Source organism: Mus musculus, chromosome 10 (genome assembly GCF_000001635.26).
Source record: "Mus musculus strain C57BL/6J chromosome 10, GRCm38.p6 C57BL/6J".
In the NCBI taxonomy this organism is placed as follows: Eukaryota; Metazoa; Chordata; class Mammalia; order Rodentia; family Muridae; genus Mus; species Mus musculus.
The window spans coordinates 75,896,356-75,922,126 of NC_000076.6; the positions used below are offsets into that span (position 1 = coordinate 75,896,356).

General features: G+C 48.3%; 1 protein-coding gene across 2 annotated transcripts; it reads right to left on the reverse strand.

Moving 5' to 3' along the window:
• Window positions 1-413: 413 nt before the first annotated feature.
• On the reverse strand, window positions 414-25,259 carry Smarcb1 (SWI/SNF related, matrix associated, actin dependent regulator of chromatin, subfamily b, member 1). Of its 2 annotated transcripts, none has more exons than NM_001161853.1 (9): window positions 24,948-25,259; window positions 20,445-20,556; window positions 18,709-18,838; window positions 15,164-15,301; window positions 13,799-13,926; window positions 9,675-9,841; window positions 8,029-8,219; window positions 1,090-1,221; window positions 414-733 (listed from the first exon to the last, which is right to left on the reverse strand). In NM_001161853.1, the coding sequence occupies exons 1-9, from the start codon at window positions 25,038-25,040 to the stop codon at window positions 694-696; spliced, it is 1,131 nt and encodes a 376-aa protein (NP_001155325.1). In that variant the 5' UTR covers window positions 25,041-25,259; the 3' UTR covers window positions 414-693. The 2 variants fall into 2 exon arrangements, with proteins under 2 accessions (NP_001155325.1, NP_035548.1); NM_011418.2 differs by having other exon boundaries at window positions 20,418-20,556.
• Between the last annotated feature and the right edge of the window lie 512 nt (window positions 25,260-25,771).

Sequence of the window (25,771 nt, forward strand, 5' to 3'; positions counted from 1 at the left end):
GGGGCTGCTAGAACTTTGGCACAGACTTCTGCTTGCATATTCATTATGTCTTGTCCAGGTGCTGCCCACACATGACTAAGTCCTCTAGAAGGGATTCATTCTAGAGCAGCACAGTCCCTCCAGGTGGCAGCAGCCTGTCTGGATGCATCAGGACTAAGGCCAGCAGAGGAGCTGACACACTGTCAACCTCTACAAGGACTTGCTGAGCACAGAGAGCCCCTGGGAAGCTGGAAGGCACAAGAAAGAACAGTGACTGGGCTCTGCTCTAGGGGCCCTGTGGCCTGGCTATGCAGACTCAGAACCAGAGGGCAGAAGGGCAAGGACTGACACAGCCACCTGGCCACATACCCTTCCATCCACACCGGTTCTAGCTCAGGCTGGACTCCTGGCTCTCAGTTTTATGCTACTGCACAGAAATTGAACATGGTACTTTTTATTTAAAAAGTGTTACCAGCCCTGCCTGGGCTCCTATACAAAAACAAAACACAACCCAAAATGAGGCTGCTTCCGACTCTAGACTCTGGGGGACAGTGTTGGGGTTTAGCAAATGGAATGTGTGCTGAAGGGAGGCACCTAGGAGGCTCCTACCCCAGTCCTCAGGATGGCACCAGCTGTCCCTTTGCCTTTCTCTTTCCACAGAGGAAGGAAAGGCAGTCTGAGATGCTCCGTAGAGGTCGAGCATGGATGTCTTCATCACCAGGCTGGGGCAGTGTTGGCAAGACGCCTCATTCGCCTGAAGTAGGGGAACAGGTTGTCAGTTGGGGCTGGTCATAGCTCGGGGTGTCTTGTCTTCCTCTTGGCTATGTTTTTTTCCTAGAGGAGCTAGGTGTGGGGCCAATCTAGCAGGAATAGTCTCCAGCCTTTCTTGACCCTGCCAGTTGGTTGCATGGACACTACTTATCTTTCTAGAAACCCTGAAACCTGCTAGGAGAAAAGGCAGACATGGCCTGAGGACTTGTCTTTGTTCTCTTTGAGAAAATGTACCCTGGGGCCTCATCTCCACTGAAACTGCCTCTTGAAACTAGGTTCCTGGGAAGAAGATACTCCTGCCTCTGCCAGGAAAGATAGGTGCCTGTACTGTGTATATACCTTGTGTTCCTATCTTGATCCCGGATCTTTTTCTCCATCTCGGCATCAGTCAGTGTCTCCAGCAGGGGGCACCACTGGTCAGCATCTCCGGTATTTCGGATGGCAATCTCCACTGTGGGAAGTGGGTTCTCACTGTAGGGAGACAGGGAGAAGAACAAGGGCTACTTAACAGAACAGCTGCTAGGAAGTCCCCCAGAAACCACTCCTTTTCACCCTGCTAACCCTTAGCAGATGGCCAGGACATGATAGGAAGGCCCACTTCCTTGTCCCTGATGCTCTTAGCAGCCGTGCGGATGGCTTCTGTCACTGCCTCAAGCATGATCTCAGGACCTGCACCATCTGCACGGAACAGTGCTCTCACCTATGGCCTAGAGAGCCTTCCTTTAAAGCCAATTCTTGATAAGAATGAAGGAGCTTCTAGCTATGGAGGTAGTTTCTTTGGACAGAATAGTGTCACGGACACGGGTAACAGATAGACCAGGCCTATTTACCCTATTCTATCTACAGCCGGTACCCACCAAGACCCACTGAAAACACCATAAACACAGGGATGAAAATGGGGTTGCAAAAAGTCTCTTCCCCAGAGGCCTCAACCTCCTCAAAGAGAGCCTCTGGGCTGGCCTGCTCTCAAGTGTTCTACATATTTATCCCTTGGCTCATTCATGGTCCACACTAAGCCCTGGAGAAGCCGGCCTTTTGCTTTGAGACAGCTGGTTGGCAGAGAACTAAGCCTAGAAATGCTGCCTCCAGAATTATAGCCCTTCAGAGACCACCTGACTCTACCTCATCTCTTCAAGCCTCTAGCCAAATGGACACAATGTGAATGAAGTGGGACAAAGGCTAGGAGGGAACAAGTACTGGGGGTAGGTGTGGCCGTGCCGCTCTGGACCTTGGTTTCCAGTCGGGAAGAAGAAGCTAAGGAGGTAGCCAATGTGTTCCAGCAAAGCTGAGCCTGGCAGGAAGTCTCACAGCAAGGCTCTAACTCGGTCTTTTCTCTCCCACTGTCTCATGGCCTTCCAGAGCCTTGACCCTCCCCCACAGCCTCCCTGCCTCCTGAGGTCCAGTCCCTCAGGAGATGGCCATCCTAAAGCACCCTGCTACCCTGCAGCACCTCATCGCTTGGCAGATGAAATGGGATACAGTCGACTGGGCTGCTGAGGGTTTTGTCTAAAGTATGGGAGCGGTTAACTGTCAGGAGGTTAACATTAAAGCAGCTAACATCCATCCATTGCAGTTTCTTCAGAGCCAGACAGGCTCCTTCAGGCTTTAGGAATGGTGGATTTCACAAAAGCAAAGCCCTATACCTGGTTTGATGACAAAGTCACCATTCCGAATTACTGTACCAAACCAGTACAGGCCAAAGCTGGCAGCCAAGAGCCTACCCTCGCTCAACTCAGAAAGGCTGGCTAGGGCCAATTCTCGACATAAAGGTTTCAAGGACCTTGAGCCTGGATCAAGGCCAGAGTATGGGTGAAGCTGGTTCCACAGATCAGGACAGCCCCGGCTCCTTGGCAGACACAGGTCTGACTTAGTACTGAAGCTCAGCTTACAACATCCACACCCACAGGCTCCACAGATCTGGAAGCTCAAACTTCTAGTGACTCAGCAGCCAGGGATCAGTCAGCCCCTACCCTTGTGGTCAGTCCCTGGGGCCAGCCCCTTCTCAGCAGCTTGATTTAGAAATCCAGACACAGACCAGCCAGACTTATCCCTCATCTCCAGGTCACCTCCCTCAGGAGGGAAGGAGTCAAAGGCGCCAAGCCTAGGCAGTAAGAAGCAAAACATGTTTTCCTGTGAACTTAAACAAGAGCTGGCAAACAGTCCCAGAGGCCCCTTTGTTTACCTCCCCTTGACTCTGGGAAGATTTCACACCAGTGGGTTTGTTCAAAAATAGAACTGCTGGGGCTGACCATGGAAGGATGGAATCAGAGCCAACACTAGCTGCCTCAGGTTTGTGGGGACATGCAAGCAGAGACACTGCCCTGAGTCCCAAAGTCTGTGGGCCACTGGAGTTCTATTCATGAATTCTGAGGCCAGGAGAACCTGGACATTCTCCTGGGGCTGTTAGAAGGGCTGTTGACGATGAGAGGAAAGATGGATGCTAATGGAGTATATTTGAGTTTATTTGTGATGTAGGGGTTTTTGATTTTTAAGACTGGGTCTCTTCTCTGTGTAGCTCTGGCTGTCTGGCACTTGGTATATAGATCAGGTAGACCTCCAACCCCCTGCCCCCAAACACTGGGGTTAAAGATGTACGTCACCATGCCAGACTTTGATGTGGGATTTTATTTTCATGACCTGTGACAGACAGGCAAACTGAAAAGCAATCACTGTTACTATAAAGAAGAGAATGAATTAAAAAGGCCAGTCAACTGTCACCTTATTTTTTCGAGTCTCAGCTGCCATGGCTCTTAGAGGCAAGTTCTACATCACTGACTGGGAAATGGTGATCTTACGGGCAAGCTGCTGATACAATGTCTCTGCTTTAGGCAATGCTTTCTTAAATGTGACATACACACATGTATTTGCACATACATATTTCATATATACATACATGACATGAAACTGTCATCTGGACTTAGAACTTCAGCAAACTATCAACTTTTGTGCTGCAAAGAACACTATCAAAAAAGTGGAAAGGCAGGCTGGAGAGACGGATCAGCAGTTAAGAGCACTGACTGTTCTTCCAGAGGATTCCCAGGAACCACATGGTGGCTCACAGCCATCTGTAATGGGAGCCGATGCCTTCTTCTGGTGCGTCTGAAGACAACCATAGTGTTCTCACATACATAAAATAATAAATAAATCTTTTTTTTTTTTTAAGTGAAAAGGCGACCCAGAGGATGGCGAATATATTTACAGACCCTACCTCCTAAAGAATGTTATCCAGAATATAGGAACAACTCTTACAAATCAACAATAAAAAGATAAACCAGTTAAAAATACAGGCCAGTAAGAAGGACTTGAGTGAAGTCCTAAGTTCAATCCACGGTACCTACATGGTGGAAGGAAAGAACTGACTCCTATAGGTTGTTCTCTGACTTCCATACATGGACACCCCTCCACCAATAAACTGGAGCAGGGTGAATGACCTGAACAGGCCATTTCCAAAGACAGACTGACAGACACGCACACACACGGCCAATAATCAATGAAAAGATGCTCACTAAAAAATTCAACCTCAGGCTCTATCACTTCCCACTCACCAGGAAAGCTACAGTCAGAAAGTCAAGAGCAAGCACTGGCCGGGATGCAGCCCCAAAGCCCACAGCACTGGTGGGCTCTAGGATGATGCGGCTACTGTGGAAAAGGCAGCTCAGCTGTTCCTCAAATGCCAGGTGTGATAGCTAGATATAATCCAGGCTCGCAGGATGCCCAGCCAGGAGGACTGCCATGATTATTAGAGGCTAGCCTAGGCTACAAAGTGAGAGCCTGTCTCAATAAAACAAAGCAAAGTCAATCTGTTACATGATCCAGACATACTACTACTGAGCAGACAGCCAAGAGAACTGACGGGCATATTAAACAAGACCCCAGTGTCCTTAGCATTATTTACTATAGCAAAGAAGAAGAAACAACCCACAACTGAACGGACAAGCAAAATGTATTTATTAACCACTGGAAATAGTCAGCTGTAAGAACGGAGTTCTGATAACATTACAGCATAGATGACGCCTGAAAACATTCTACTAGGCAGCTAGACACCACAAGGTCATAGAGTACCAGCCTAGGCTCAACAGAAGGAAAACCAACCGGACCAAACCAAACATGCATGTGAAAGGCGAGGCGTGACGACTCACACCTGTAATTCCAGTATGTGCACCGTAAAGCATGAAGATCAGAAGTTCAAGACCTGCCTGGTCTACAGAATGACTTCAGCTAAGTTAGTGGGACCCTACCTCAAAACCAAACAGTAAAAAAAAAAAAAAACATTTTAAAATAAAGCAAATGGCTACGCAGTGTGGGATGTGAATGTCTCTGAATGGTTGTTATAGAATTAAAGCCGTCTCTCAGGATGGCTGGGCTAGTGAGGTTTAGGACTCCTACCCTCTACCAGCCCATCCCTAACTGCTGGGGCTGCTGAGCGGAGGACCATGTTTCTCAGTCCCTCATTCAGGCTCTGCCGCCAAGCCTGACTGAGGATACCTTTACCTCCACCCAGCACATGGTCCTGGCAGGGCAGGCACTAGTGACCAAATACCACACAGTGCCTGGTGTGGACAGTGTCACCTTCTCTCCTTTTCTCTCTGCTCTTCCTACTCTAGCCAGCCCTCACCAGACAGCTTTCCCTTAGGCTCTGGGCCTAAGCCACCTTCCCTCTGGTACACTAGGAGTCAAAGCACATGGCACCCCTGTCTTTCTCCTGTGCCAGACAGAAAGCTGTTCTCTGGTCCCTGGCTTGGAAGGTAGGGCTGGTTCCGGAGAAATGACTAGTAATTTGGCTGGAGGCAATTCTAAGAGCAACAGCTCCTGCTGCCTCACCCAGCTCCATCCTCATCAGACCCATCCCTCTTCCCCACATTTGTCAGAGCCTTCTTTTTTAAAAAATACTTTATGTTCATTAGTGTTTTGACTACACATATGTCTGTTTGATCCCCTGGAACTAGAATTACAGATGGTTGTGAGCAGCCATGTGGTTGCTGGGAATTGAACCTGGGCCCTCTGGAAGAGCAACCAGTGCTCTTAACCACTAAGCCATCTCTTCAGCCCCATTACAGCCCTTCTTTTAAAAAAATTTTTTAATTGAGAAAGATTATCTGCTTTATTACTTTATGTGTATGAGTGTTCTACCTCCATATATGCATGTATATATACCATGTGCACATATTTGGAGTGCACATGGGAGGCCAGAAGAGGTGCCAGATTCCCTAAAATGAGTTACAGACAGTTGTGAGCCACTAGGTGGGTGCTGGGAATCAACCTGGATCCTCCAACAGCAGCCAGTGCTCTTAACCACTGAGCCATCCCTACAGTCCTCGTCACTGCCCTTTGTCCTCATTCTGGTTCTGGAATGTCTGTTGCTCTAATCCAGTTCTGTAATCTAGAAGCCTGGAGCTTGTTACCAGTTTGTCACCCCTCCCCCTCTCCATGCTTCTTGTTCCCGCCCTGGCCTTTACCAGGCCTGTCTGTCCTACTGCTAAAAGGCACAGCCTTCTAATACATGGGCATCATGGTCTTTCTCACACACACCCTGTGACTAGCAGCTCTCTCTGCTATTCTGTGGATACAACCAAAGGCCAGATGACCAGTGGGATGGGTACGGAAGGGGATGGGAAAGAGACATGCAAAGCCTGACAGCCTGGCTGAAAGGAACTTAGTGTTCTTCCAATATGAAGTGATAGAGGCTTAGAACTTAAAACTCATTTTAAGTTGACAAAGGACACATGCTTGTCATATTCTGTGCATTATAGAGACCAAACTGGGACTCCTCCTACCAGGGAAGAGCTGCAAGGATGACAGGGACAACAACGATTTGCCTGTGGCAAGTGGTTTAAAAAAAAAAACCCAGTTCTACATGTCTGCGGGGTGAGGTGATGCAGAGCTGAGAGCGCAGGGAGAGCCTGGAGTTCTGGTTGCTCCCTTCTGGATTCTGATGCATACAAGAACTAGGCTCTGATTCTCATGTGTCCTGACTGTCACTGCTAGGTCTCAGGCAGTGTGGGTAGCATCCTAGCTGCCCATATGGTCCAACACCCAGGACAGGTATTGAGAGCTCACCAGACCCGACTGGCTGGGAAGATAAAATAGCCTTTTCTGATTCTGTAACCAAGAGCCTGAGACATTGCAGGAGTCCAGACAAGCTACAGTGGAAGGGACATTTATTTGCTCAGATTTCTACCAGAGTAGGCCTACACTTATTCCCAAGGATTTGAAATCTGAACCCAGAACTAAGGATTACAGCAGAGCCAGGGCCTCCTGTCCACACCGGGGACTCCCGCAATACAGTCCCCGAGTCCTAATGTGACACTACTGGGTGGTTTCCGGGGAGGCTTGTTCTTGAGCATGGGAAGGCTGCAGGTGGCCAGGAGACTTGAAGTCACCTGGGGCCTGATAGCATAACTGCTGCTGAGTTTTAAGTGCTAAGAGGAAAATGATGGCAGTAGGACCCAGCAGGAGCCTCAAGAAGCTGTACCTCTCAAGCCTTGACCACAGCACTTAAAGCTGCCACACAGCAGTGAAGGCAGACACTCAGGACCTCGCTGCTAGGAGCACGTGCACACTCTGACAGTGGGTTCCCACCCACCTACTGCCTGTGGATGCATCCTCTGTATCAGTGACACCCCAGGACCTAGACAATGTTACCTAAGCTTGACTCCAGGCAGCATCGGCTGAGGCTTGCTGGCCTTGGCTCCATACAGGGTGAATGGACACCATGGCTGCACCCACAAGTAGGCTTCTTTCAGGAATGGTGAGGCATGGAACAGACATTAAGGCTAGAAAATAAAACTGCTTGGCCAAGGGGCTGCTAGAGGAGTCTCAGTAAGCAACTCATGTGCCTGCTTAGCGTATCAAGTGCTTGGGCTGAGGGGCTCATACCCTTTTAGGTGTACCTCATTTCTTCTGTCTACCCCCTCCCCAAACATTTTTATTTTATGTGTTTGGGTGTACTGCCTACATGCATGTCTATATTCCCCTTAGATTCCTGGTGCTCAGAGAGCATTGGATCCCCTGGGACTGGAGCTGCCTCCCTCTAGACCTTTTTTCTCTTGCTCACATTACAGAAATCCCTAAGGAAGCTGAATCTTGGGATGTCTGGTAAACCTATCTGAGTCAAACGCCTACTAACAAGCTTCCTGAACTGCCATGGCTTTGCAGAAAGCCCCTTGCTCTTGCTTTTCCTAAGCATTCCAGTTCTCAATGAAATCTTTTTCCAGTGGAGGCAAGGAAATGGACAAAACACAAGACCAGCGGGAAAGATGACCATGCTGGTTATCCTACCTGAAGGCATAGGTCTTCTGGTGCCAGCTCAGCTGTCCTCGGATGCTGTATGCAATGGTGGTGACAAACTCCCCGCCCAAGCCCAGCTCTGAGCACAGCTTCAGGGCAAACTTCTCTGGGGAGTTCTCTTTCTCTGACATGTCCCACTCAAACTGGTCCACCAGGGAGATGTTCCCCACGTGGATGTTCAGCTGCAGCAGGGGCCAAGAAACACAAGTGAAGGCCAAACATTAGTCCCCCAGGAGAGCTGGGAGGAGGTGGGGACAAGCCATTCTCAGCTGCCAGGTTGGAGGAAATCCAGCCCATCACTCAGAAACTGAGGCCCTGGTCTGTCTAGCTCCTTATTTATAAAATAGAACCGACCTCCCCGACTTCCAGGTTGTCACTAGACACTGAGGTCCTGGGCACCTGATCCCACCGTAACCTCTCTTCTATTCCTCTTGCATCCCATGCTGGCTAAGTGTCTTCTTTGTCCTTTACACCTCGGACAATCAACCTTTATGCAGCTATGCTGGCCATGCAGAGCTCAGCTTACATGCCACTCTTCAGGGATTGTCCTTGAGCCTGTTTTAAGCCACTGTCCATACCCTGATGTTACTTTACAAGCATCCTGCCAAGCTGCGAACAAGCACACCTACCCCATCTACTTGCTACCCCTTAGAAAGATATGCCTATTCCCGAACTCTGTGGAAGAAAAACAATACTTCACAAACCTGTGCTCTCACCTTCACATATTTGTGGTGGCACACACATACTAATAACAGTTATAGAAAAAAAATCAATGCAGTAAGACACATGCATAATAGCACACTAATAAGGAAGCTAAAGAGTCAACATAATCAGATACTTCACCCCATTAGGATGGCTACTATCGCACAAGAAAGGAAGAAAGGGGGAATGAAGGAGAGAAGGGAGGCAGGGCGGTAAGAACAACTTTTACTGATTCTGGGGAGAAACTGGAACCTTAGTGCATTGTTAGTGGGGGCATAAGACGGTGTGACTCCTGTGCAAGTCTGATAGGTCCTCAAAATAATAAAGGGCAGATAGTCTAGTGACCTAGAGATTTTTTTCTAAGATTTATTTATTTTTATTTAATGTGTACTGGTATTTTACTTATATGTACGTCTGTGTGAGGTTGTCAGACCCTGGAGTTACAGACAGTTATGAGCTGCCCCATGGAGGCTGGGTATTAAACCCAGGTCCTCCAGAAGAGCAACCAATGCTCTTAACAATCATGTCCTAGCAATTTTAACTTGTTTAATTTTAACTAACTTAATTTTAATTTGGAGTATAAACCCCAAAAACTGAAAGCAGAAATACAAACATGTATTTGAATCATAAAGTATTTCTGACCCAGCCCATAAGAACATTACACTGACGTTGCACATCTCACTGTGGGCTCTCCCAACTCTGGGGTTGGCTCAGCAACTGTCCTGATGGAGATGCAGCAGCACTGGTTGTCCTGATGGAGATGCAGCAGCACTCGCTATCCTACCCACAATGTGACACTTAAATCTGAAAAGTCAGCCCACCCATTCCTGAGTGCTTAGTCAGTTGTCCCTGAGAGATGTCATCCCAGAAACCGCATCCCAAGCAGGGAACCTGACAGGCTTCCATCAAGGGCTGAGTGTACTCTTGGCACCTACCTTGATGATGACACGCTGGTCGGATTGATCCTCTAGGATGCTGTCTGTGGGGTAGGACTCAATCTGCTGTCGAATGGCAGAGGCAATAGCTGGCACAAAAGTCAGTGGATTCAAATCCAGGTCATCACAAAGTATTTCTGAAAACATCTCAGGAGTCATTAGCTTCTCTGAAACCATAAAAATGCAAACATTTCAATCTATTTGTAGTACCTCATTTCTTGGTGCTCACATCTGTCCTGGTTTCTCTCCTTCCCTTCCTACTTTAACAAACCTGCCCTCACACAGATGTGGATGACCAGACACCTGAACCTGGCCTTCCCAGACACTTCCCATAGTTCATATCCTATGAACCAGAGTGTGCTCTGAGAACGGGACTTGGGTTGTCAAGGTGCAGGACATTTCCATCTGTACCAGAACCCCTCTATTGTTCTTTTGCAGCCACACGTACGTTTCTGTTCATCTTTCACCTATGATATCTGTTTTGTAATTCCAGCATCTGAAAAGCTAGAATCATACCTTATGCAACTTGGGGTAACTTTTCTAGGCAGAAATTTTTTTCAGAGAAGCTAGTCATGGTGGTATGTGCCTTTAATCCTTGCACTTGGGAGGCAAAGGCCAGTGGATCTCTATAATTTTAAGGCTAGCCTGATCTACACAGTGAGTTCCAAGCCAGCCAGGCCTACATAATGAGATTCTATCTAAAAAACAAACAAACAAACAAACAAACAACAACAAAAAAACAACCAAACAAGCAACAAAAATTCTTGAGCAATGCATGAGGCTGTTCCCTCCCTACTACTGAGATTAACATCCTGCAGAGCACTCAGGTTCTCTTCACTGTCCGCCCGCTGCAGGGCATCTGGACCATTTCTAACTTCTGTGTGTTACGCACAGAGCTGCTATCATACCCACATGTAGGTTTCAGTGTACACAGATGTCTTCAGAACTTCTTAGGGACACATGCCACCACTGCAGCTGCTCAGACGGTAGCCATGTTTAGATTTTGAAATGTTTTTTAGAGTAGCTTAGACATCTGTCTTTCCATCAGTGTGTGAAGGACTCAGTTTTTCCGCACCCTCACCAGCGGTAAGTGATGTTGTCACTGGTTTTATTTTGCACTTCTCAAACAGCTAATAAAGCTGAAGACCTTTCCAATGTTTACTTCCATCCAAGCATCTAAGTGAAATGTATTTCCATGGCTCCTGTCCTTATTCTAAAGTGCTCTCTTACATTTACTTATGTGTGTGGCTGTTTGGTTAGCATGTACATCTGTGTACTACCTGCACATCTTAAGTCTTTAGAGGCCAGAATGCAGTAGATTCCCTTGAAATGGAGTTATAAACCATGGTGAGCTCCTATGTGGGTGCTGGGAATTGAATCTGGATCCTCTGGAAGAACAGTCAGTGCCCTAAGTCTGAGCCATCTCTGTAGCCCATGTTCTTATTGTAATTAAATTATTGCTTTCTAGAGTTTTTAAAATGTGTTCTTTCACAATTTCATACAAATATGTAAAACACTGTGATTATATTCCATCTCCTGTTATCTTTTTTCTTTTCTGAGACAGGTCTCATCGTTTAGCCCTCCCTGGCTGGCCTGTAACTTGCCATGTAGACTTGAGCCTGCCCCACGCTGGGATCAGATGTGTGCCCCTCTCCATCGGGCACCCTTTCACCCTTCCTACAGGATCTTTTGCAGGGCAAAGTTTTAATGAGGTACATGTTTTAGTATTTTCTATTCTGTACCATGCTGCTGGTGTCTGGAGGGTTTTTGTCTATCCCCAAACACCCAAGATTTTCTCTTACACTTTCCTTCAACAAGTTTCATGGTTTTGAGTTTTATACACATTAAGTCCGTGATGTTTTAAGAGTTCACCACTAGATGTGAGATTAGGTCGTGGTTATCTTTGGATGTCTGACTGCTCCAGCATCATTTTGTCCAAAGGACTATCTTTCCTCCAATGACCTGCATTTGCACTGCTTTATCAAAAATCAGCAGGACTAGGAAAGGGGTGAGGGTGAGGGTGAGGGTGGGAGGCGCGAGAGCACACAGTGGCCTTGTGACATCAGATAGAGGCACAGCTGTGGATGAGCAGTGAGCACGCAGCTGGACTGAGCCGGAGCGACGCCTTGGGCATCTCTGGAACTACAGATACTTGCCATGCCAAGGCCCTGAAGCCTCTCACCCTTCTCACCCTGGAGTTCTCACCCTTCCTAAGGCTGCGACACTTTAATGCAGTTCCTCATGTTGTGGTGACCCTCAACATAAATTCTTTCATTGCTACTTCATAACTGTCATTTTGCTACTGTTATGAACTGAAATGTAGGTATCTGATATGCGACCTCAAAAGGGGTCATGATCCACAGGTTGAGAAGCACTACCCTGAGCTAACTGACTCCCAAGAGGGCGGAACCTCACACTCACACACTGCTGTCACTGCTCTGTGTTCATGTTTGTTGTTAGAGCCTTACAGCCTAGCTTAGGCTGACCGTGGCTTGCCCTCTTCCCACGACAGTGCCTGATTTGAGAAGTGCCCTTTTTGTTTTGTTTTGGAACAGGGTCTCACTATGTAGCTCTAGCTGTCCTGAAACTCACTATATAGAGCAGGCTAGCCTCGAGCTCACAGAGATCCGCCTGCCTCTGCCTCCTGACAGTGCTGGGATTAAGGACATAGAACACCACCACCCAGCTCCAGCTTTATTATTTTTTTCCTACTGTGTGTTTCTTTTTTTTAAATATTTTTTTATTACGTATTTTCCTCAATTACATTTCCAATGCTATCCCAAAAGTCCCCCATACCCTCCCCCCACTCCCCTACCCACCCACTCCCACTTTTTGGCCCTGGCGTTCCCCTGTACTGGGCCTCTCTTTCCAGTGATGGCCAGCTAGGCCATCTTTTGATACATATGCAGCTAGAGTCAAGAACTCCGGGGTACTGGTTAGTTCATGTTGTTCCACCTATAGGGTTGCAGATCCCTTTAGCTCCTTGGATACTTTCTCTAGCTCCTCCATTGGGGGCCCTGTGATCCATCCAATAGCTGACTGTGAGCATCCACTTCTGTGTTTGCTAGGACCCGGCCTAGTATCACAAGAGACAGCTATATCAGGGTCCTTTCAGCAAACGCTTGCTAGTGTATGCAATGGTGTCATCGTTTGGAAGCTAATTATGGGATGGATCCCTGGATATGGCAGTCTCTAGATGGTCCATCCTTTTGTCTCAGCTCCAAACTTTGTCTCTGTGACTCCTTCCATGGGTGATTGTTTTTAATTCTAAGAAGGGGCAAAGTGTCCACACTTTGGTCTTCGTTCTTCTTCAGTTTCATGTGTTTTGCAAATTGTATCAGCTTTATTATTTTTAATTAATTAATTTTATGTATATAAGCACACTGTAGCTGTCTTCAGACACACCAGAAGAGGATCAGATCCCATTTCAGATGGTTGTGAGCCATATCCTCAGTGTTGCTGACTCTCCTCCCTGTTTTTTCCATGCTAATTTTTTTTTGGGGGGCGGGGTTCATTCACACTGTGGATTTTTACAAATGATTTTACTTGATCTTCTATGTCGCCGGCTGAATCAGGCTGGTCCTTAGAGCAGTGTACCACCACATGTTTATTTATTTACTGAGAGCTGTGAGTATGTAGGCAGGCAGGCAGAACCTTCTCTAATGCATGCATTTATTCCCTTTAGGTTGGGTTTGTCTACAAGGCAGACTATATTAACCATGTCCTCATTTTGTCTCTCAATCACCTTGCTTCTGCTTTCTGCCAGGAGCTGAAGCAGTGTGAGGCCTCAACAGATGCACACCTTATTCAGCAGCTGAACCTTGAGCTTCCTAGCCTTCAGAGACACATTATATTTATTTATTTATAAATTACCCAGGTTTGGGTATCTTGCTACAGCAATAACAAAAAAAAAAAAAAAAAAAAAAAAAAAAAAAACAACCTCTAAGACACATGCCCAGTCCACAAGGAATAGGCACACAGCAGAGCCAGAATGAACCGGAGTTTATAACCTTAAGATCCATGCCACAGAGCTTCAAACGTCAAGTCTAGACTCTGCCCCATGGGCAGCTGGAGAAAAGTGGATATTTTGAATAAGGCTCAGGCAAAAACCAGCTATCACATACCATTCATGTTCCAGGTAAAAGCGTCTCGCAGCTTCTGCCCGTCGATCTCCATGTCGAGCCGGATGGGCACCAGCACCTCAGGCTGTGACGCATTCTCATGGATCACAGCTGGGTCGTGGTCATCAAAGCTGAAAGCGTAAGGGCAGCAATGTCAGTCAGGGCTCCAGGGTTCCCTGGGTCCAGGTCCCCAGAGACACAGTGTCTGGCTTCCTAGTGCACTGTAGGTCCCTGCGTTGGAAGAGAGACGCCATTTCTTCTAGGCATTTGTTATCTAGTCCTGGGGCAGCACAGAAGAGGTTGTCAGGAGTCCCCAGGCCAGTCTAAAGGAAGTGCAGGGGGCAGTAAACAGGGTCAAACATGTCTAGGTGACGGTCTGCACGGGGCCAGGCAGTGTGCTTCCTGAATGCATGGAAGAGCCAGGAAGCTTCTGCCCTGAAAGAAGAAAACCTAGATATGCTAGCAGGCTCTGGACGCTCGTGCCTGTATCCCAGCACAGGGAAGGCTGAGACTTACTGCCAACAGTCTGAGGTCAGGTTGGGATACAGAGTGAGACCCTGGCTCAAAAAAACAAAAATTACCTCTTCCCCTTAAAGCTCAGAATTTTTCAGAAAACTAGTGGAAAAACACTAAGAGCCACAGGTCAAAGCTTAAGGGGGAGGGCCATAAGACAGGATGGAGGGAGGGGACCATAAAAGGCAGTGTCTTCTAGAGGCCCACTGCACTCACCAACTCAAAGCAGCTGTGCTAACCGCTCATGATATGCACAAAACCAAGTCAGCATGCATGGACAGGGAGGCCCCACGTTACATGTCCTTCTAAGAAACCCAGAGGGAGCTATCACATGGAGGAGTCAGCAGGACCACAGAGGAGGCAGAGACTGGAGTGCTGTGGCTATGGCTGTAAGCTGAGGAAGGGGTGAGCAGCAGGGCCTCTGAAGGGAGCAATGCCTGCCTACATCCTCACTTTGGCCTGTGACCCTATTTCAGACTCCTGACTTCTAGACTAGGAGAAACTAAATCCATACTGTTGTAAGTCACTACAGTGGTTTGTTTCAGCAGCCACAGAGAACTGACACAGTGAGAGTCAAGTGGGTATTCCCTGACACCCTCCAGATTGGCGGTAGGCATCGGACGGAACATGCTACAGGGACAGCCTAGGGACTGTGCCCCCAACAATTACACTTAGTTCCAGGGAAGAAGAAGGCCTAGCGAGCACAGCAGGGGGTCAGGGAGGATACGGAGCACCAAGGATGGTGTCCTGGAAGGACGAGGACAGCATCTGAGGCAGAGGCAGGGTGGCATCTGAGAAGGAGACCAAAGCACACTGGAATCTGTGCAGAGGCCAAGCTCGGCGGCGCTTACTCACCACAAGGGGAAGGTTCTCTTCTTGTCCCGACCCATGCGGTTCCTGTTGATGGTGGTGGAACAGGGCACAGCATCCAGGTGGTGGGAGCTGTTGGGCAGGGTGGGGACCCACTGGCTGTTCCTCTTGGCCTTCTGCTCCCTGGAGACACAGGAGAAGAAAGTCACCCCGTCAACCAGGGCTTAGATTCTGCTCACTGAGACTCCCGACTCATGTCCACCCTGCTACTGTGGGTGCTACTGTGTCATAGCAGCCTCCAAGCTCCTGTTGTGGAGGACGTCTGGTCACTGCTTACACCGTGGGACTCTTCCCTGTGTGAGGAAGGCACAGAAGTATCAGATACAGGGCAGGGAATGGTGGGGAAGCTTTTACTCTCAGCACTCAGAGGGCAGAGGGGGACATTGGGTCTCTTCATTCAGGCAAGCTAGGGCTACAGAGTGGAACTCTGCTGAAGAAGGAAGGAAGGAAGGAAGGAAGGAAGGAAGGAAGGAAGGAAGGAAGGAAGGAAGAAGCTGGGCGTGGTGGTACATGCCTTTAATCCCAGCACTTGGGAGGCAAAGGCAGTCAAATTTCTGAGTTCAAGGACAGCCTGGTCTACAGAGTGAGTTCCAGGACAGCCAGGGCTACACAGAGAAACCCTGTCTCAAACCCCCCCTCCCCCCCAAAAAAAACTAAAAGAGAAAGAGAGAGAAAGAGAGAAAGAGAGAAAGAGAGAGAGAGAGAGAGAGAGAAGAAAGAAAGAAAGAAAGAAAGAAAGAAAGAAAGAAAGAAAGAAAGAAAGAGAGAGAGAGAATAAAAACCAAGTTATCTGATGCAAGCAGGCAGGGCAGGTACACGTTTCTCTCTGTTCCTGGCATGGATGTAAAGTGACTGAGTTCAAGTCACTGAGTTCCTGCCTTGGTTGCCCCTCAACAGTGAACTACAATCTCGAATTGTAAGCCAAGCAAATTCTTTCTCCTTCTAAGTTGCTTTTGTCAGAGTATGTCATCACAGTAGCAGGAATGAAGCTAGAACACTCGTCGTTCTATTCCCACACTGCACGAACAGCGCCTGCAGACACTGTCACTAGAGTTCCAAGTCATGCCAACTGGACTTCCTGAGAGGGTGGGACTTGGTCTTTTGTGGCAGAGCTTTTAACTGTAACTTTTATTTTTGAAGCAAATTTTAAAAAAGCCAGGGCCACTTAAACATCCTTAATGCCAAGGTCTGGGACCACCCTCTGCATAAGGGTGGTGTAGAGGGCTCAGTTCTGGTCTGGTCTCAAGCACTGCAGGTCTGGCTCTGTCCTTTTGATCTGCTCCCACTTTTGAGACCTGGAACCCAGGAACTGGGGACTCATTTCCCCAGGGTTTAACAGCTAGGGCAGAAGACCAATTTCCATCTCAGCCCATGTGGACAGAGGGTTCAGGCAGAATGTGAAATCTGAAGTAGGATTCCTAAACCCCACCCAGATGGAGTGAGTGTCCGTCCCTGGATGGGCTGCCAATCTTCCCACCTTGCAGGCAACCCCAGAGCAGCTGGGCCTATATTTGGAAACCACCTGCCTTCACAGCTCACCTCTGCTGTGCTGACACCACCCTTTGACCCCCAACTCTTTCCCAAGAGTCCCAAGACAGGACAAGACAGGCAGGCTCCAGGCCCTCTTTCAGGCTGACTGAGCAGTGTAGCTTTCCCTGTTGCTTGCAGGACGACAGGACTCTACTCCCTCAGCTGGTCCTCATCTGACACAACCAAAAGACTGTTTACCACTGTGTAAAGGGTTCCCAGCTGACATGTGCAAACATGAAAGTGCCATCCATATGCACACAATTTCCTTCAGGGACTTTCTGGGAAGGTCCAGCCATCCTATGTTCTTCCCACATCCCTAGGGGGAAACAAGAATCTGCTGAGCACACGTCTGCACAGCTCACCAGACTGGATGAGTGCCGCCTTCTCTGGGGGCCGAGGGGGACAAGGAGAGGAAGGAAAGCTGGATGGAAACGCTTCCCCCAACCATGTCCCTCAACAACCCCTTCCTACTTCAGCACCTCGGGGTTAGTCACTAACACTTCCTTTTCTGTCTCTTGATAAGGTCTCACTGTTATCCCACACAGGCCTTTAGATACACACCCTCCTGCATTCACTTCAGAGGTCTTCAATTAGAGGTGGGGGCCACAATGACTGTGACGCTCAACGGGACAGCATGGATATGATCAGCCACGAGGCCCCATCCAGGGCTCCATCCTCAGCCCACCCCAGCAGAACAAGATTCCGGCAGAAGACAAACATTCCTCCCATGTTTGTTCACCTCCTGTACTGCTGGGTATGGACTAGACTCTACTTACTGGAGTTTTCAGTTCACTTCCTTAGAAGTGGAAACACTAGGTACAACACAATGGCACATTTGCAGTTATTTGCCATCTTGTTGCCACAAATATTTTCATAATAAAAGCTCTGTTCTAGGCTGGGAAGATGGCTCAGTGGGTAAGTGCTTTGCAAGTGTGGTGATCTGAGTTTGAGGCCAGTCTGGTTTACAGAGTGAATTCCAAGGTAGTCAGGGCTACACAAAGAGACCATCTCGAAAATAAAATTAAAAAAGACAAAATAAAAGTCTGTCTGGCCAGGCATGGTGGCGCACGCCTTTAATCCCAGCACTCGGGAGGCAGAGGCAGGCGGATTTCTGAGTTCAAGGCCAGCCTGGTCTACAAAGTGAGTTCCAGGACAGCCAGGGCTACACAGAGAAACCCTGTCTCGAAAAACCAAAAAAAAAAAAAAAAAAAAAAAAGTCTGTCTGGACTTGAGGATGTAGGTCAATTGGCAGAGCGCTTGCCTAGCAGGTACAGAGCCCTGGGCACCATCCCCAGCACTGCTATAATCAGGGGTGGTGGCACACACCTGTAATCCAAGCATCCAGAAGGAGGAGGCAGGAGGATTGTAAATTTAACACCACACTTAACTACACAGCAAGTTAGCCGGGCAGTGGTGGTGCACGCCTTTAATCCCAGCACTTGCGAGGCAGAGGCAGAGGCAGGTGGATTTCTGAGTTCGAAGCCAGCCTGGACTACAGAGTGAGTTCCAGGACAGCCAGGACTGCACAGAGAAACCCTGTCTCAAAAAAACAAAACAAAACAAACAAACAAACAAAAAACTACACAGCAAGTTTAAGGCCAGCCTGGGCTACAAGAGACCCTGTCTCAAAATGAAAGAAAGAAAAATTCTTTCGAAGTTTTACCTATACATATTCAAATCTATTGTTTCTTTTGGGAATTTATCTGAGTCACCAATTTCTTTTGCTAAGCGAATCCCAGTTTCAGAACATTCCAGAATTCAAGACTTGGCCTATGTTTCTTCATAATTCCAAAGATACAGAAGAAACTTGGAAGCGTAGTAGTCAGGCAATTATAAACACAGTGAGGGAAGGGTTGAAGGGCAGTTCAGCTCAGTTCACTTCAGCCTGCTCTTCAGTGTGAGAAACTCCCGACCGCCCGCCCGCCCGTGCACATGTCCCTGAAGCCCGCACAGCAGGATGAGGACGGCACATGTGCATGCTTGCATGCATGCATGAGCACCTGAGGTAGGTCGGGGGCTCTGTGCTGATGGACACAGCCTTGTACTTCTCGTCATTGCCATCCAGGATCTCTTCTACCTCTGAGGCTTTCAGGAGTGTCACGCTGGTGGCCAGGGTGGTATATCCATGATCTGTAAGCAGAGAGACCCCACTGCGGTCATCCTGCAGCAGTGTGAACAAGCTGCCAACCACGGATACAGCACAGGAGGTCCTCACATGCAGGAGGCTGGGAAAGCAAGGTGTAAACTCACTACTGCTGAGTGCTAGCGTCTTCCAAAAGGGCAACTGGCCTGAGGCTTTGCCTAGACATTCTAGTGGAGAAAGCCTCCGGTGGGATGGATCTGGAGGAATTCGCCTCCTTCGAGCATTAGCTCAGAGGCAGAGATGTTTGGAGTAGCTGCAGCTTAGTGGCTGCCAGGAAGGCTTCTGAGTAACACCCCAGTGGGAAGAGGTCTGACACTACCACAATCTAAAACACAATGCAAGTATGAGACGGGATGAAAGAGGACTACTTTTCTTTTAAAACAAGAGCCCAGAGAGTTGGAAAGAAGTGTTTCACTTAAGCAGAAGTTACCGTCCCCGAGCCAGTCCAGATGTGCTGTCTGGAAAATAAGACAGACTTCATACGCCGTGAGCCCCAGCTTTTCTAGAGCACCTTTGTCAAGAGCTGCGAGTTATTGACAGGACCTGCTTAGCGTCACTGGAGGACTCTCGTGGTTACAGGGCAGGAAGGAACACAGCAGAAAGACCAGTAGGACTTCATGGGAACTCAAGGAAGGGTAGGCAGAGCTAGTCAGTCACCATACTAGTGACTGTCCTCCACTTGTGGCACAAAGGATACAAAGAAAAACTGTTTTAGGCAACAGTGGGTATGTTTTAGTAGTGAATAAAAGCAGCTCTGGCTCCTGCATTAAAAGAACCCCCAGTTTACCATAATAGACAAAACTACATTAGCACCTACAGACAAGACAGACGACAGAGTGCTAGCGAGCAAGCATGCATGCATGCACACATGCATGCAGGCCTGGGGCAGCTCTCTACAGGGTGTCTTTGCTGAGTGGAAAGCAGTTTTGCCACCAGCCAGATGTCATACTGCACCCATACCCAAACCCATATGCTGGAGGCGCCAAAATATACGAAGAGCAGCGTCACGCTGCACAGAGTTGCCACAGCCCAGAGCTCGCACTAGTTTCACCAGCATCAGACTGCTCACCTGGCAAGCCCCAGGCACAGGGCCTGCCACACGGAATGGGTACATGCATGTGAGCTTAGCACACTGGTTGTCAAGATGAAGTATTTACAGGATGGATGTGCTGAGGGAGGGAAGTGGTAAAAGGCCCAGAGGAAAGAGAGTGCCACCATCTACAAGGATGACTACAGCAACACACTCACAGCAAATGAAGCAAATCTCAGCATTCCTAAAACGTTTTGAGACCAACATGTCTTCACAGCACCTGCAACTGCCCTGGCCCCAGTCCCTCACGCACCCACTGCCCCAGCCAGGAACATACAACAGTGGAGTACGGGAGACTCTATTCCTGAGCCACTCTCACCTGAGGTGTGTGTGCTCTGGCAGGGTGGCCCGCCCCAGGATGCTCCCTCCCGAACTAAGGTCAGGCTGCAATGAAGACACTGGAGTGAAAACGTTTTATCTTCATGACATAAGCGAGTGGTTTTGAAACAGGTTTACAAACCCTCGTGAAGACGCACCCTTAGTGTTAGGTTTTGTTTTTTTACCATGTGACGATGCCACTATTTTCTTCCTTTCTTCCACAGTGGCTAGTCGCCGCCAGAGTGAGGGGTATCTCTTGTACAGAGAACCTCGGAACATACGCAGGTAGTTTCCCACCTATGGGTAAAGCAAGAAGGCTCATTATGAGGGTCGGGCTACCTAGCACCACACTGAGACAATGCCTCCAGGCGCCAGGCTTTCGGCTGTCAGCAAGCACATTCTGCTGACATCAAGGGTTCACCAGCAGTGCACATCTGGTTGGCATCTGTGTCTCCTGACTTCAGAACCAAGGGAGGATCCCAGAGCTCAGTAAGAAGCTTGTGATTCGGACCTGACTAGAGATGTTGGCACTGTTCTGAAATGTAAGACTCCTGTGACCTTCTTTCATCTTAAGAAGCAGACTTTGATATTTTTACAAGCCAATAAACACCAAAAAGTCTTTAATTTTAGGCAGATGCAAGATAATTTGTCCCGTTGCCTATGTTGCTTTGTTTAGTAATAAAACTCAAACCAGAGATGCCAAAGAATTTTCTAGAGTCTAAAAAAAGCACTATATTAGTAATCCCTAGCCTATCCTATAAATCACGACTTCCCCCAAGTAACAGCGTCAGTTTGTTTGTAGTGATACTGTAAATATGGCCTTCATAAGAAGCCTGTCCTGTGGGTTTTTTAAAGATATGCTACGGTCTCACTGACTATTCAGAAATGCTATTTTCAGAGTCACACTGTGAGGACAACCAATAGATGGGTGTGAGGTGCTCACTCTGACAGTGAATCTAGGCCTTGTTACTCACCTGTCAAGTGCTTAAAAACCCTGACATTTTTCCCCTAAGACAGATTCTCACCATGTAGCCCTAGCTGGCCAAGAACTCACTATGTAGACAAGGCTGTCCTTGAATCAGAGATGGACTGGACCTGCCTCTGCTCACAGAATACTGGGATTAAAGGCACGCACAGCCACACCAAGCCCTCAAGTCTGGATTCTGCTTTAGAAAGGATCATTTCTATTATTCTTTTAATCGTATCTATGTATCTAGCATACATTTATTAAGTGAAAGTAGTCTCTGCACTTTCCTTCCAGAAAAGATTTCCATGACCAACAGCCAGAGCTGTTAAGCCCAAGAGCCAAACAGTCTATACAGAACACTGAAGACTCCTTGTTGCTGTTTGGCTTGTGGGTCATTATCACCCAAAGGTAAAAGTACTGTTTCCATTCATATTTAGAAAAAAGTTAGCACCAGGCAGTGGTGGCGCACACCTTTAATCCGAGCACTTGGGAGGCAGAGGCAGGCGGATTTCTGAGTTAGAGGCCAGCCTGGTCTACAGAGAGTGAGTTTCAGGACAGCCAGGGCTACACAGAGAAACCCTGTCTCAAAAAACAAAAAACAAACAAACAAATTTAGAAAAAAGTTAGCAATACGATCAGCTATTTTTTTCCTACATAGTCCTGGTTGGCCTGGACTCACTATATAGACCAGGCTGTCCTTGAACTGACAAAGGTGGGCCTACTGGGTACTAGGACTAAAGGAATGCACTGCAAAGTAGTCCCCCATGGCTACAGCGAGGGTCCTGTACCATAAACCCTAACACCAGGCTGGGCCACTTGGCCCTCTTTGGAATACTAAATAAAGATTCTGGACTTGGACATTGATTTCTCCTGTGGCAGATGACAGGATGACAGGGGCACAGTCATATCCACTGAGAGCATCCTCCCCAAGCAGCTCCACAGACATCAGACACAGCTGCTACTGTTACTGTGTCTGCCCATCTGTCTGAATACTGAATTCATTTTCTATGACAAAGGGACCGAGGGCCATCCATCATCCATACAATCCTGCCATAGGAACTGAAGACAGAAAGTACTGTATGACCCTCTGTTCTTCCCAAAATCAAAGCCAGGCCCCAAAGAGTGAGAAAACTGTCCATTTTGGTTTTCGTATAACTATTCTCAATCAACTGGGAAGGCCAAGAGTCAAGAGGCCAAAGGAAGGTTGTGGTTAGCTTTCTAAAACCTAAACCATGCCGTGCCAATGACCTCAAAACACAAGATTTCCAGTGTAAGCATCTCAGATGCTTAAGAAAAGTAAAACCAGCCAAGAAGGCGCGCTCAGTGCAAGACCATGTGCTTAGCGTGTACAAGGCTCTAGGTTCCCCAGCATGAGAAATGAGAACTGAGGAAGACAGAGAAAGAGGGCAAGGGTCAGGAGGCAGAGCAAGCTGTCACTACACCTCCCGAGGCTCTTCCCACCTGACCAGGAGCTGTCTTTCAGTCTCTCCACCACATGAGAATTTTCTTTTCAAAACTAGGGCTGAGGCCAGATTTACCCCTTCACTGGTCAGTTCAGGTAAATAAACATCTTTGAAGAAACTCTTCTGCATAGACTATTTAAAGTCCTTAACTGCCATACGCACCACACCTTGCACTTGAGCAAATGCCTAGTGGCCAACAAGGACCCTTCTGAGCTGTGAGAGATGTCCCCAGCACAGCCACTGTGGAACAGAGGCACAGAGGTGACAGTGTGATCAGTCTTGGCGGCTTGAGTTTTTTGTTTAATGGAAGATGGTGAAAACGGAAACTCTAAGTCTGGATGTTTCTGACAACATTGGTCTCACAACCTGATTCAACCGACACACTAATAAAATGGAGTGTATGTCACTGAATAGCTGCCAGAGGTAACGGCTGGCAGTCTGAAATGCCATTAGCTCTCCAGGGTGGGCACTTACCTCTTTACACATGTTACATGTCTACTGGATGACATTCACACATCTGAATTTTATCTTTTTGTTATTATTATTCCTTTCAAGACAAGATCTCACTACGTAGGCCAGGCTGGACTCAAAATCACCCTCTACTTCTGCCTCCTGAGTGTTCAGATTAAAGGTGCAGCCCAGTGCACTTAATAAACAAACAAACAAAAAAAGAGTAAGAAAGAAAGAAAAAAAAATAAGCCACATAAACTGGGTGTAGTGACACCAAGTGCTTTGATCCTGGCACTCAGAGGCAGGAGGATTTCTGTGAGTTCAAGTGCCAGGTCTACAAAGTGGAGCTACAAGGCAGCCAGTTACACGATGAGATCTTGTCTCAAAAAGAAGGGGGGATGGGGCTGGTGAGATGGCTCACCAGTTAAAAGCACTGACTGCTTTTCTGAAGGTCCCGAGTTCAATTCCCAGCAACCACGTGGTGGCTCACAACCACCTGTAATGAGATTTGATGCTCTCTTCTGGGGTGTCTGAAGACCGCTACAGTGTACTCATAGACATAAAATAAATAAATAAATAAATAAATCGAAAAGAAAAGAAAAGAAAAGAAAAGGAAGGAAGAAAGAAAGAGAGGAGGGGAGGAGAGACATAAACTGGTTGGGGGTTGCCCTTAGATGGAATGAAGTTAGTTTGAGATAGACAATCTGCACCAAAAAAAAAAAAAAAAAAAAAAAAGGTAGAAAGAAAGAAATTTCAGCTGAGCAGTGGTGGCACACGCCTTTAATCCCAGCACTCAGGAGGCAGAGGCAGGCACATTTCTGCCAGCCTGGTCTACAGAGTGAGTTCCAGGACAGCCAGGGCTACACAGAGAAACTGTCTCGAAGAAGAAAAAGAAAAGAAAAACAAAAAAAACAAAAAAACACAAAGATTTGGCTGGTCTCTAGGGTTAATTGAAGGGATTTTCTAAGGTTGTGGTTCTCAACCTTCCTAATGCTGTGACCCTTTAATACAGTTTCTCATGTTGTAATGACCCCCTCCACCATAAACTTTTTTCGTTGCTACTTCATAACTCTAATTTTTGCTACAGTTACGAATCATAATGTAAATACCTAATATGCAGGATCTTTGATATGCGACCCCTGTGAAAAGGGTAGTGGCTGGCGCACAGGTGCGATCCTAAGGAACCCTGTCCACCTGACTGCACAGAAGCTGTCTCTTCTAGCTCTGGGTTCTGGGTTAGCGACCCTTCAGATTTATCCCCTATAAAAACTCAAAATTAGTTCACTGATCTCCAAAACGTTAGTGCTTCCGACCTCAGGGCCTCAATCCACTCAAAAGCAAACATGTCCAATCACTTTCTAAACATCATAAAAGCTCTCTGCAGTCCACCTCGCAAGCAACAACACAAAGGGGAAGAGGCTTTCCTAAGCTTCGGGCTTACAAGTAGAGATTTCGAGACCGGGGCAGTGGGGTGCACGAGAGCTGCCAAAGGGTTCAAGGGCAGTGTTGCACCTCCACTTCCAAGCGCCCAGGGGCTTCCCGAACATCCTTTCCCCATCTGCCTAGAGTGTACCGGCTCGACGCTCTAAGCTAGGACAGATGCTTAGGGTCTGAACAACGTTAAGTGGGTAAAGAAAACCCAGGACGGTCCAGGCGGGACCGGCCACGCCCACCAGGCCACGCCCCAGCTGCGAGCACGCGCCCGCCTCCGCGATGAATGGAGGCGCGCTCTCGGGGAGCACTAGCCCGCCCCGGGACTCGAGCCGGCCAGCCGCTGCCCGGGAAGCCGAGAACGCGCCGCGGGCTACCTCGGAGCCGATCATGTAGAACTCCCCGTCGTCCTCCAGCTGAAACTTGACGGGCTTCTGCCCGAAGGTCTTGCTCAACGCCATCATCATCATGGCGGCGGGGGAAACCGGCAGCCGGGGTCGAGCTGGAAAGAATCCGGTGGGCTAGGGCGGGGCCGAGGCGCGTCGGACCGAAAGGAACGGAGGCCTGGAGGTGAAGGTCGGGCAGGGCAAGCCGGGCGAACCGGGCGAGCGCTCGTGTCACTACTGGGCTCCTTGGCCGTCTCTGCAACGAGCAGGCCGCCCTCGGTGCGCATGCGTGGAGAAGCTGACGCTAACGTGCGCGCCGCAGCCTGCGCGACTCAAGGCCGAGCGCGTTCCCGCAAGCCCTTAAAGGGACCCGAGTTCTTTTTTGCTTCCTAGGCTTCCTCCCTGGGCGGGTAAGGAGGAAAACCTCTCAGCGACCGAAATAGCCACTGAGGCCCTGACTCAGGCGGTAGCTTTCCTAGTCGCATAGCCAGAGCTGGCACTCCGCCCCGGGATGAAGGAAAAAAATGAGACGTTAAGCGAGGAGAAGGACCGCTCTATCTGGAAGCCCGAGGGAAGCTGGGTGGGCATGGCGACCCCACGCTAGCGCCTCAGGTTTTCCACCCGAAAGTGCGTTAGGAATAGCTAGCTATCCACTCCAGGCCAACAGCAGTTCCCGAGGCAGTAGGGATGGGAAGAATGACAATACTGGATGGAGGTTGGTACTATTCAAAGATCTAGGTGATGTGCCAGATGAACGGGAGGAGGCACTTGCATTCCTTCCTTACCTCTGCAAGCTTGGTGCCCACAAGCCCAGC

What these genes read in the sequence shown, in the direction of transcription:
- Smarcb1 (NM_011418.2), bottom strand. Translation starts at nt 25,040, where the DNA reads ATGATGATGATGGCGTTGAGCAAGACCTTCGGGCAGAAGCCCGTCAAG. An exon ending in TCTACATGATCGGCTCCGAG is followed by an intron (nt 20,557 to 24,947) that starts GTAGCCCGCGGC and finishes CTTTACCCATAG; the next exon opens with GTGGGAAACTACCTGCGTAT. An exon ending in GAGCCCCCGACCTACCTCAG is followed by an intron (nt 15,302 to 18,708) that starts GTGCTCATGCAT and finishes CTGTGTCTCCAG; the next exon opens with GGAGCAGAAGGCCAAGAGGA.